Genomic DNA, 12,634 nt, shown 5'->3' with positions numbered 1-12,634 from the left:
AAAATAATCTTCATTGCAGTTTACTTTAAAGAAGACTTATTAGTGTTTCGTTTTATAATTTTCATCTACTACAATAAATAAAAAGATATTTCATTTTGTTTTTAAAAAAATGGCTTTCTGTTCTGAAACATCCCTATCTAATGTTATATTGATCTGGCATTTCAAAGAAAAGAAGTTTCAGGAAATTTAAAACCAACTTCGCTTGCCAAATAAAGCATTTCAAATCCAGAGCAATTTATATCAACTTTATAATTTATTTGTTCCACAATGCAGCATATGCAATAAATTAATGCCCATTACTACAGCATCATCAACATAGCTTATTACTTTTTTAAGTTCATGATTATGGCAGAAAAGAGTAAACAAAAAACACAAAACAAAAAATGTGAATTTTGTGTCTCAAAGAGACTTTCGTAGTTCAGGAAGTCTGAAGGAAAGTTTTTTTTTAAAAAAAAGAAAAAGTTTGTGCAACTCGTTTGAAGAAATGGAAGAGAAACAGGATTGTTTCACACTGTCCTGGAATAAAGTTCTCGCTCAGGAGAGGAGTTGCAGATGAGATGCATTTGGTGCATTCTTTTTTAGCAAATGCCAAGGGATAAACAAGGATTGCTGTCTGATCTCCTGTGATCCCAGCAGAAGAGAGAAAAGCACCTTATGGAAGGTTGTGCACATTCAGTAAACACATGTCCAGAAAGGCTGTCCAGGCAGCAGACAGTTTAGTCCAGGAGAAAAATCACACAGAGTCTCTTCTCCCTCCATGCTGCCAGAAAAAAAACAAAAAGTTGGAGCTGTCCGTTCCACCACTTTCCCATCCTTGTGGCTCAGGATTTGCTGCTTTCATCGTTTGAGGAGGGACTCCCTTTGGATTGTTCCAAGCTGGAGTCTGCAGAAGAAGCGCACACACAGCCAGTGAGGACTGAACGACCCATGACTGACACGTCCAAGCATCCTCCGTCTCGTACCAGGCGTTTGGAGATGCTGGCGGGCGAAAAGGATGACACCAGCAGAAGAGCAGTGCAATATACTTTTTGGTTTGGCTTTGGTTTTTGGGGTTCACCATCTTGCTTTTGTGGCTCTTCAGTGGATTTTGATGGAATGTTTCCCGAATTTCAGGAACTGGAAAAGTTTCTCTCGGGTTCTCTGCTTCAGAGCCATGAGGGATCTCGCTTTCTCCTCCAGGTCTTGGTCAGTGGCCAAGATAATCTTAGCTCTTTCCTCGGCTTTCCTGTCCCCGGAGTTTTTGAAGAGTTTCTCCAGTGTCTCTTGATCCAGGTTCTCAAAGATGTTGGGCACAGCTTTCTTACGCAAGGCGGTGTCGAAACGATAGCCGTGAACGGAGGGGCTCACTCTCAGGGAGGTCGACATGCTGGCTGGCCACAGGGTTGGATCCTCACCACTTCCAAGGATGTCAGAGAGGCAGCCGTAGGTTGTTGGCCTGGTGAGTGGATTGCCCGTAGTAGAGAACTCCTGGGAAGGGCACTGCTATTTAAAGGCAGCCGAAAGGCTGAGCTTCGCAGCCGAAAGGCTGAGCAGGAAGCTCGTGTTACAATGATGACATCACACCCAGTTCAACATCCAGTCATCAAAGGCCAGTTTAACAGTTGAGCTGCCAGTTTTCTCCTTGCTCTCTTTCCCTCTTTCTCTGTCTCTCTGTCTCCATCCCTCTCTCTCTCTCTCTCTCTTTCTCTCTCTCTCAAACTTCTGCAGTGAAACAGGGCAAGGAAAATATTGCTTGCTTATCAACTGAACCAATTAGCTTTGGTAGATTGATGAAAGGCACAGAAAACAAGAACCTCAAAAATAATAATTAAGAGGGACAAAAGCTTCCAAGCGAATCTTTTCCCTCCAAGTCTTCAGTCATTATGCAAGGTATAATTTAACCCTGGTGAAAATTAAGCGATGTGGGGAACAGTCTCTTCGTCTGGCCAGCTTAATCTTGGCATGCTTTAAAAATTTGCTTTAAACATGAAGTGCACGAAGGCTCATGTTTACGTATGCATTCTGAAGGGCTTTTACTCTCCATACGTGGCTTTTTGAGGCACACATTTTGTAAACAGATGCCTGGATTTTTTAGGCTAGAAAAGTCTCAAAACATTCAGGAGGGACAGAAATCAAGAAATAGCTAATGTTCATTCAAGCCTGAGTCCAAGGAACATCAGATGTTTGCCACTCCTGGAAAAAGCAAACAACAAACAAAACAGATTTTTCCGGCACCCTATTTAAAATTTGGTGATGATCTTGGATTCCATGTCTTTAAGCTCTACTGTAAATATCCCTTATTCACCACAGAATTCCAACGCAGCCTTCCTATTTTGCAGTCTTAAGTTGTGTTTGAACTACAACTTCCAGCATTCTCGGCCAGCATGCTGGGAATTATAATCCTCACATGAGTAGAAGGCAGCTGTTCGAAAAAGTCATTGATTTCCCCAAAGCTTTCAGCCAAGCTGAGATCCTGACAAGCTGTATGCCATTTTGAGCATAATAAATTCCTTTCTTTCCCTGGATTGTTTCTGCATTTTATTTTTTTTAAGAAACCAGGGTTTCTCTCTCTCTCATTAGCATGACTCCTCCTGTCACTTGAATTAAAAATCTTTTTCTATTAAAGTTTTATTAAGTAAATTGTTAAAAACATTGGATGTGGAGTGATTGTCCCGACAGTCCTGTCTGTCATACATATTACGGCATGGAATATATGCTTTATATACATTTATACAAGTATACAATATTTTCTAATTCTAATCATCCATTCTGCTAACCCTATTCTCTTTTGATTCTAGATCCTTCCTTTTTACCCACCATTGATAGAATTTATCCCATACTTTATACTATGCTATCTCGTCTTTATCTTTCATTTCCAAAGTTAATTTATCCATCTGAGCGCCTATCCATCTCTTGTTTTTTATTACTTCACTTTCATTGGGAATTTCTTTATCTTTCCACTTTTGAGCAAAGGCTAACCTTCCAGCCGTAATCACGTGTATTATTCAATAGATCTCCTCCCTATTGTATTTTTCTGTTCAAATTTTGAATAGGAAAAATTCCGGTTTATATTCCACTTTATGCCCTACCATCTCCTCAAGCCACCTCTACAAGATTTTTTTTTTAATTAAAAATCTTTATCGTCAAATGACAAGAACAATTTTTTTTTTCCTTCCCTGCATAAGGAAAGTATGGTCAAAAGCTTGACAAAAGCCCCAAACCAGAAAGATGGGAAACCTGAGACAGAGAAACAGCCCTTCGGCCAAATATCAGTAACGCCTGGTGTTGGGAAACTCTTTTGTGTTATCCTGTGATCATGAAGGCAGAGTTCACAAAACATATTCGGCAGTAAACCTGTCTTGCAGCTGCAGTGGCCAAATTCACAAACGCGCTAAACTCCAAGCAACTATGCCCAGTTATGGCTTAGCCTAATGTCAGTACTCAGCTAAAACTCCAAGCCTCTCCAACATGGCATCCTCCAGATGGATTGGGCTACTGTCCCCATTGTTCTTTTAGCAAACGCCTAACAGAATAGAATAACCGAATTGGAAGGGACCTTGGAGATCTTCTAGTCCAACCCCCTGCCTAGGCAGGAAACCTTACACCACTACAGACAAATGGTTGGCCAATCTCTTCTTAAAATCTTCCAGTGTTGGAGCATTCACAACTTCTGGTGGCAAGTCGTTCCACTGGTTAATTGTTCTAACTGTCAGGAAATTCCTCCTTAATTCTAAGTTGCTTCTCTCCTTGATTAGTTTCCATCCGTTGCTTCTTGTCCTGCCCTCACGTGCTTTGGAGAATAGCTTGACTCCCTCTTCTTTGGGGCAGTCCCTTAGATATTGAAAGACTGCTATTATGTCACCCTTAGTCCTTCGTTTCATTAAACTAAAAGAAAGTTATAGACTAGCCAATGTGAAACCCTGCAGATGCATTTAAAATGAAGCTTCCGTGATTCTAATGGTTGGGAATAACGGGAGTGGTAAAACTCTGAATAAATCTGCAAGTAACTGGGAGAAACCTCCAATGGGACCTCTACGAAGGCCAAGGCAAGGCCTGCAAGTAGGGTGAGAACAATCAACCAACTGGAACAGAAGTTGGCATTCGCAGGTTGTAGGTAGAAGCTTTTAAGAAGAGACTGGGCTGCTATCTGTCAGAAATGGCCTAGGGTCTCCTGCTTGAGCAGCGGGGGTTGGACTAGAAGACCTTCTAGGGTCCCTTCCAACTCTGATGTTCCATGGTTCTACTTTGACTTCTAATCATTTCTGGACCAGCCTTTGGCTGGTATCATGAACTCTTTATCGTTCGTGATGCAGAATGCCAACGAAAAGAATTTGTAATGAAATTCAGACGGGGAAACAGGTGAGCAAGCAAATAAATAATTCAGAATGATTGTGCGGGTTCCTTTTTTTTTTTTTTTTTTGGCATGGAAGGCTGAAATGAATTTAAGATATGAGGGAGAAGGTCTGCTGTGACTTGCTGAGGTGAATTATCGGTCAAAAGGCCTTGGGGGCACTCTTAAATCAAAATACCTTCCCATTTACCTTTATCTTGGCTTTGCGTAACCCCTTGGGGTGACCCTCCAGAAGAGCCCTAGCATATTTCTCAGGATATGTCATCTTCAAGAACTCATTTATCATTACTAATGCTGCCCAGCAGAGCCTTTTACCTAAAACAATTATGCCAAGAAATGATAAGGGTGCCCAACCAAAGCTGTTACAGATATCAGAGGATAAGCACACCTAACCCTGCCATTAGTCATTTTAAACTATATCAACCACATATTTCCTTTCTTCCTTCCTTCCACCTTCCACTTCCTTCCTTCCTTCTTCCTTCCACCTTCCACTTCCTTCCTTCCTTCTTCCTTCCACCATCCTTCCTGCCTTTTTCCTTCTGCCTTCCACCTTCCTTCCTTTCTTCCTTCTTCTACCTTCCAGCTTTCTTCCTCCCGCCTTCCATTTTCCTTCCTTCCTTCTTCCTTCCACCTTCCTTCCTTTCTCCTTCTACCTTCCTTCTTTCTTCCTTCCACCTTCCTTCCTACCCTTTTCCATCTGCCTTCCTTCTTCCTTCCTTCCTTCTTCCTTCCTTCTTCCTTCCTTCTTCCTTCTACCTTCTTCTTTTCACCTTCCTTCCTTTCTTCCTTCTTTCTTCTGCCTTCCAGCTTCCTTCCGTCCACCTTCCATTTTCCTTCCTTCCTTCTTCCTTCCTTCCTTCTTCTTTCTACCTTCCTCCCTTCTTCCTTCCTTCTTCCTCCCTTCCTTCCTTCCTTCCTTCCTTCCTTCCTTCTTCCTTCCTTTCTCCTTTCCTTCCTTTCTTCTTCCTTCCTTCCTCCTTCCTTCCTTCCTTAATTTTTATGTTATTTGATTCAATCAGTTACCCGTCTCTCTTCCAAGCCTTCCCTAGGCTTCCAGCGTCTTCATTTTATCCTGATATACGACCTTGGTGTATTTTTAGCTGTTGCATGTCATTCTGTAAAAGTTCTGGCTTGAACAGTGGCATATTCACTTTTAAGGGGAAAAAAAGATGAATAAACAAGTAACAGACAGGGGAGCCTTTGACCATTTATTTTCCTCTCTCTCTGAAAAATACTTCATCACATTTTTTTTCTTCCTCCAATGTTGAACTCAAAACAACTCTAAAAGGTGACTTTTCTGAACAATAGATTAATTGTCCCGAGACCTTGGCAAGACTCTTTAATCAAAAGATAAGAAGCGTCCAATTTCCCCAATCCAATCAGAAGCTGATATTACGTAAAATTGGCACCCCAAGAAGCTGCGCTTTCTGTTTTTTTAATCAAACAGAGAGGCTGCCATGCAATGGTGGGACACCCACAATTTTAGGATTATTGGCAGCCTCTTAATGATCAAAATGAAATTTTCAGCCTTTGGGGCGATGGGAAATTTAAGAAGAAAAGTGAATGTCTCACCCATTGCAAATTAAGCCAATAATATCATCTGTTGGGCTCCACTCCTATAATAACTCAGAAACTAGACTGAATATTTTGGACCTACCCACCTCAGTGTCCACTACCATGGCTAGTGGCCCCTGACAGTTGCTAAAACATTGGTGACATTTATGGGAGTCATTCAGAATTATGCTACTAATCTGAAGGAATGACACTACTTAAAGAAGGATCAAGATGGACTGAGCAATGTTTGTAGAGATGAAGAGATGTTATTCTCAAGTCCACATTGGTCCTCTTTTCCTTGGTGGGAGGTCCCCATGGGAGAAAATACATATATTTGATAAAAATGTAAAAGTGAAAAAAATGGTTGTGGCCAAATGAAGATGGTCCAACTCTACAGGAAGACATTAACGATCATGAAAACATTGTGTTGATGAGAGCTTCAAGAATTAGAAGCTTTGGAGGACACTCCAAGGCTATCTTCCAGCACGTAATGGTCTATCACAGACAGGAGGGACCTATTGTCTGAAGCACCAGAAGGCAGGACAAGAAGGGTGGAAGATCATTAAAGACAGATCCAAACTCGAACTAAGGACAAATTTCCTAACAGTGAGAACAATCAATCAGTGCAATAGCTTGCTTAAGTAAGTTGTGGGTACTCCATCATTGGAGTCCCAAAGGGGCTTTTTTCAGGAGGCAACTGGACTTTCTTGTTTTTTCTTTTTGAAGACATTTCACTTCTCATCCAAGAAGCTTCTTCAGCTCTGACTGGATGGTGAGGAATGGAAGGATTTATACTCCTTGCAGATAGCTGGACATTTGCATCCTTATAAAGGATTGTTGAGGCCACTTGGAGGTTTATCTGTGTCCTTAGAGTCACCTGAGTAGTGCAAATGGTTCCTGTAGTCTGCAATTTTTCCCTCTGGAAATCCATTGCTACTCCCACGCCATTTAAAGGGAATTCATCCCAAATTGCATAGTAGAGATTCTCGGTCCTCCAGGTCATGGTTGTCTCAAAGGGGCTTTTTTCAGCAGGCAACTGGACTTTTTCTTTGAAGACGTTTCACTTGTCATCCAAGAAGCTTTGTCAGCTCTGACTGGATGGTGGGATAGGATAGACAGAGCTGAAGAAGCTTCTTGGATGAGAAGCGAAACATCTTCAAAAGGAAAAACCAAGAAAGTCCAGCTGCCTCCTGAAAAAGCACCTTTGGGACACCCATGACCTGGATGGCTAAGAATCTCTACAGACGTTTAGCTATGCAATTTGGGATGGACACCTTTTGAATGGGGCGGGAGTAGGAATGGATTTCCAGAAATGAATCTCTACGTACCCCATCACTGGAGGTTTTCAAGTAGGGACTGGACTATTTACAGCTATTTATCCAGAGTTGTAGAGGACCTCTGCCATAAGCAGGAATAGAATAGAATAGAATAGAATAGAATAGAATAGAATAGAATAGAATAGAATAGAATAGAATAGAATAGAATAACAGAGTGGGAAGGGACCTTGGAGGTCTTCTAGTCCAACCCCCTGCTTAGGCAGGAAACCCTAGACCACTTCAAACTAATGGTTGGCCAATCTCTTCTTAAAAACTTCCAGTGTTGGAGAATTCACAGCTTCTGGAGGCAAGTTGTTCCACTGATTAAATGTTCTCACTGTCAGGAAATTCCTCCTTAGTTCTAAGTTGCTTCTCTCCTGGATTAGTTTCCATCCATTGCTTCTTGTCCTGCCCTCAGGGGCTTTGAAGAATAGCTTGACTCTCTTTGGGGCAGCCCCTAGAGATATTGGAAGACAGCTATCCTGTTTCTCTTGGTCCTTCTCTTCACTAGACTTGCCATGCCCATTTCCTGCAATCGTTCATGGTATGTTTTAGCCTCCAGTCCACTCATCGTCTTTATTGCTCTTCTCTGCACTCTGTCTAGAATCTCAACATGTTTTTTACATCATGGCGACCAAAACTGAATGCAGTATTCCAACTGTGACCTTACCAAAGCCTTATAAAGTGGTATTGACACTTCACAGGATTGTGATTTTATCCCTCTGTTAATGCAGCCTAGAACTCTGGCTTTTTTATACGGTTGTCCACTTGGACTCTGAGATCCTTTGGCTACCAAAACTTGGAGTAGAAGTTGGAGTAGAAGACATCCGAGAGATCCCTTCCAACCCTATCATTCTATGTTCTGGGTTCTAAGACCCCATTTGACTATGCCACATCCAGACCTGGGGGTGGGGATACGTCTCAGATTATCCATTCCTGAGCCAAGATGAGGGATCAATTAATTCTGTGGGTTATGCTTTGTTTGCAGAAGGCTTTTCCACCGGGCTTTCCATGCAGAGCCATGGAGTCTTGCGACATGATTTAAAGATCTCAGACGCCACTATGGCTGGCTCTAGTACAAGGACACTGGGAGGAGGACCAGGCCATTTGAGGGGTGGGCAAGGCAGATGGACAGATGACCATAATGGCTAAGAGTTGTGTCTGTTTCCTGGCATTCAAATACTGACGCGAGCAGAGAGCTCTTAACAATGAAGCCGCGGCAGTCAGGATCCTTGGCTGTCTCCAGCCTCTCGGACTTCCTCCAAGACCCACCGTTGGCCTTTTCCGATGTCTTTTTTTAAAATCACTTTTATGTATTTGGCAAAGACATTCTCCTACGATGGAACAATGAGTAACCAAATGATCCCTCAGAAGCCCTGTACAATCCTCTGGTCAAGTCAAAGTTATGATCATCAGGAGAAATTTCAAAGAAATTCTGAAGAATTTCTTACAAATGGAATACACACTAATCGGCAGGGCAAGATTTTAGTCTTATAGGAAATATGTCATCCTGCTTTTTCACCCTTTTACAAAATGCTTCTTGGTTTCTGATACTGGAGGAAAAACCCAGATGGAGAAACAAAAGGCAATTGGTCAACCAATTTGTAATAATAATGATAACCAACAACAACTAGAGTATAGTAAGAACTCCTGGGAACATCAGGTTGAGAAGGTTCTGGAGAATGAAAAAGTCAAGATCTTATGGGACTTCAGAATTCAGACTGACAGGCACTTGGCCCCCAGCACACCTGACATAACTATAGTTGAAAAGAAAAAAGGGTTGGTTCGTTGACATTGCAATACCTGGTGATGCACGAATTGAAGACAAGCAGCAAGAAAAAAAAATCACAAAGTATCAGGGCTTACAATTTGAAGTCGGGCGACTTCGGAAAAAGAAATCTTGTGTTATCCCAATTGTAATTGGAGCCCTTGGAGCAATACCTAAAGGGCTGCCTCGCTATTTGGAAATTCTGAATTTATCAGATTTGAATACCCTGATTCTACAAAAAAACCACCCTACTTGGAACAGCTTATATCCTCCGATGCTACCTGAACAGTTCCTAGATCCTTGGTTAGGACTTGAGCTGTTGAGCTACTAACCAGCCCCAAAGGCTGTGAATCTCACTAAAGATGAAGATGAAGATGAAGGAGGGAAGGAGAGAGGAGAGGAAGGAGGAGGAGGAGGAGGAGGAGGAGGAGGAGGAGGAGGAGGAGGAGAAGAAGAAGAAGAAGAAGAAGAAGAAGAAGAAGAAGAAGAAGAAGAAGAAGAAGAAGAAGAAGAAGAAGAAGAAGAAGAAGAAGAAGAAGAGGAGGAGGAGGAGGAGGAGGAGGAGGAGGAGGAGGAGGAGGAGGAGGAGGAGGAGGAGGAGGAGGAGGAGGAGGAGGAGGAGGAGGAGGAGGAGGAGGAGGAGACAGTTCTGACAATCATTTCAACCATTGTTCCTAAGGAATAAAACAAATGTTTTGTCTGCTGCCTTAATGCTAAATTGAGCCTATGTAGTAGTTTGCTGGCTGAAAGAACCCTGTTTTATCCTTGTCAAAGTGAAAATAAGAAATAAGACAGCAGAGTCTTAGAAGCACTAAAACTAACCATAATTGCCTCAAATCTCAGAGACTTTTGGCTTTCCAAAGTGAGATAATTTTTTGGTGGCTGACAAGGTTTCACAGAGGAGCCCTGAAACTTCGTATATTTTGACAATTTTGCACCAGTGACTGAAGAGAAGAATTGCATCGCTTTCTGCGGCTTGCACTGCATCTTATAGGGAACTGGATTTACGATTGCCACCTGAAAGAAAGATCCTATATCTGGAGCACAATGTATCTGTAATAGCAGGATAGAAGTGTCATGAACTCCCCAACTATTAGATAATAGCCCAGTTTGGGTTCTGTTGAGTCAGCATCTTGCCGGTTACTTTAAAGATAAAACCTTCCGTGAGTTGGACCTGATTTCTGCTCTAGCTTGGGTCAGAGGTAGTATTCAGCCGGTTCAGACCAGTTCTGGAGAACCGGTAGCGAAAATTTTGAGTAGTTCGGAGAGACGACAAATCCCACTTCTGACTGGCCCCGCCCCCATCTATTCCCTGCCTCCCATTGAGTCCCAGCTGATCTGCTGGGTCTCCTTTGGTTGCCCTGCACAGGAGAACGGAGCTGGAAAGCAGGTTAGTGGGGTGGGGAGGGAATGGGATTTTGCAGTATCCTTCCCCTACCACGCCTACCAAGCCACCAAGCCACGCCCACAGATGATCTGCTGGGTCTCCTTTAGTTGCCCTGCACAGGAGAACGGAGCTGGAAAGCAGGTTAGTGGGGTGGGGAGGGAATGGGATTTTGCGGTAACCTTCCCCTGCCACACACACCAAGTCACAAACACCAAGACATGCCCACAGAAGTAGTAAAAAAAAAAATTGAATCCCACCATTGGGTGATTTTGGGGGGGAAGCACACATGGAAGTGACTTTTCCCATTTATAAAAAAATAATAATCTTGAATCGTGTTAAAACTAATGACAGAAAAAAGGGGGCGGAAATAAAACTAAAGGCACAAAAGACCAAAATAGGTATACTAAATAAAAAGTATACATAGCGAAATAAATAAGTGAAAAGAACTACAGAAAAAAGTTATATAAGCATACACATACATGTATACCCACGCACACACAAATGCAGTCCCCGAACTTATAAACAGTTGCTTAACAACTGTTCAGTTTCAACAAACTACTCAAACAGTTTCAAAGGTTACCACTTTTAGGGCACTCAGCAACACCAGTCTGAATTTATGCTCACTTGCACTGTCCCATAGTCATGTTGCCACAATTTATGATGTAACCCGGCATTTACTTCCTGTTTTTGCAACAAACAAACAAAAAAAAGCCATTCCAACTATTAACTAGTTCTAACTGCTTATCTTCTAAGTCCAGATAAGGGTAACCAGATGCAGCCACTTGTTGAGAGTAAATTTTTATTATATCTATTCTGATGTAATCTCGTGGAATTCAGAGGTATTTGTATTGTAAAAAAAAACCTTTGGACTCGGAACGATTGTTATCATCACAAGCTGTTTCTCTCCTTTTTGCTTAATCAGTCTTATTCTTCTGTTATTTATGAAAAGAGGGCAACTTCCAAATTTTTGTTGTTTTGCACTTTTGCGTCTTCTTTTGAAAGTGCTTGGCTGAGTAAATTTCTTGTCCTTTGGAACATTCGACTGAAAAAGAGGGAAGTCAGAGGAAATGACTGGTCTTGGGCTACTACTGTATTTGATTAACTGTGTCCATCGGACTTGGCTTTCTCTCACAAAACAAATAAAACCAAGCCGTAACCATGGAAAGATCAACACCGCACCGCTAAGTCGTTCTCCACTGACTCACTCCACTCCCACTCCAAAGAACCAGCTGCAGCTGCACAACAGTTGTGTGGTATCAAAAAAACTGTTTTGCAATTTCCCCAAAGTCTGGTACATGCTACAGGTTCCTGCTTCCTTCTTCTTTCAGACTGTCTGAGAACCCTCACTTGGGTGAACTGAATTGCACGAATGGAAACATCAAAGAGGATTTTTTTTTAAAAAAAAATAGTTGTCTATCAGAGGGTTATTGTTGTAATAATCAGAGCTGGTGGGATTCTGTTTTTCTCCTTAGTATTGCGTTGCTTGAGCTGCATCAACAAATCAATGGAGGGAAAGCAACAAGACGCAAAGTAATAGTACCACTTTATACTAGGGTGGTGAGATCACGCTTGGAATACTGCGTCCAGTTCTGGTCACCATGACATAAAAATGATTTTGACATCCTGGAAAGTGTACAGGGTCGAGCAAAGAGAATAAACCATCTGGAGGCTAAATCATACGACAAACGATTGAGAGAAGTAGGTATCTCTAGCCCGGGGCTGGCTGAGAAATTCTGGGAGTTGAAGTCCACAAGTCTTAAAGTTGCCAAGTTTGGAGACCCTCCTCTAGCCTCTCAAAGAGAAAGGGTTGGGGAGACATGATAGCTGGACAATTCAGAATAGGGTTGGAAGGGGCCTTGGAGGTCTTCTAGTCCAATCCCTTGCTCAAGCAGATTTTTATTTGTTTATTTATTTGTCAAGCAAGTATTAGATAACAAGTAGAAGTATAAAGATGATTTTGAATACATGAAATGGATACGAATATAAAGAAACATTAAGGACAGGGACGTTAGGCACGTTGCTGTGCTTACAGACCTCTTAGGAAAGGGGTGAGGTCCAGAGGTGGCATTCAGCAGGTTCTGATCAGTTCTGGAGAACCGGTAGTGGAAATTTGTCAAGTATTCCAAGGCAGTGAAAGAAAAGGGCAGCAGGACTTTGTCTGATGCCAAATTGCCTCCAGCAATCCTTGGCCATCTTCTCATAGACTTTATTTAATGTCAGAAATCCATGTAAGAATTGATTCTTACAATGGAAGTTCCTGATCAACTAGCCATGCCCTT

The 12,634-nt window shown here is 42.1% G+C and overlaps 1 protein-coding gene across 1 annotated transcript; it reads right to left on the bottom strand.

Moving 5' to 3' along the window:
- Window positions 1-234: 234 nt before the first annotated feature.
- TCIM (transcriptional and immune response regulator) lies at window positions 235-1,537 on the bottom strand. The gene has a single exon (XM_026715209.2). The coding sequence runs from the start codon at window positions 1,363-1,365 to the stop codon at window positions 1,078-1,080; it is 288 nt and encodes a 95-aa protein (XP_026570994.1). The 5' UTR covers window positions 1,366-1,537; the 3' UTR covers window positions 235-1,077.
- Window positions 1,538-12,634: the final 11,097 nt, after the last annotated feature.

This window comes from Pseudonaja textilis, chromosome 9 (genome assembly GCF_049901715.1).
Source record: "Pseudonaja textilis isolate UNSWEBS1 chromosome 9, rPseTex1.2, whole genome shotgun sequence".
Classification (NCBI taxonomy): Eukaryota; Metazoa; Chordata; class Lepidosauria; order Squamata; family Elapidae; genus Pseudonaja; species Pseudonaja textilis.
Note: the sequence above shows the minus strand (reverse complement) of the source record. Positions and strands in the feature narration are given on the sequence as shown.

Coding starts and splice junctions, on each gene's coding strand:
- TCIM (XM_026715209.2), bottom strand. CDS start 1,365: ATGTCGACCTCCCTGAGAGTGAGCCCCTCCGTTCACGGCTATCGTTTC.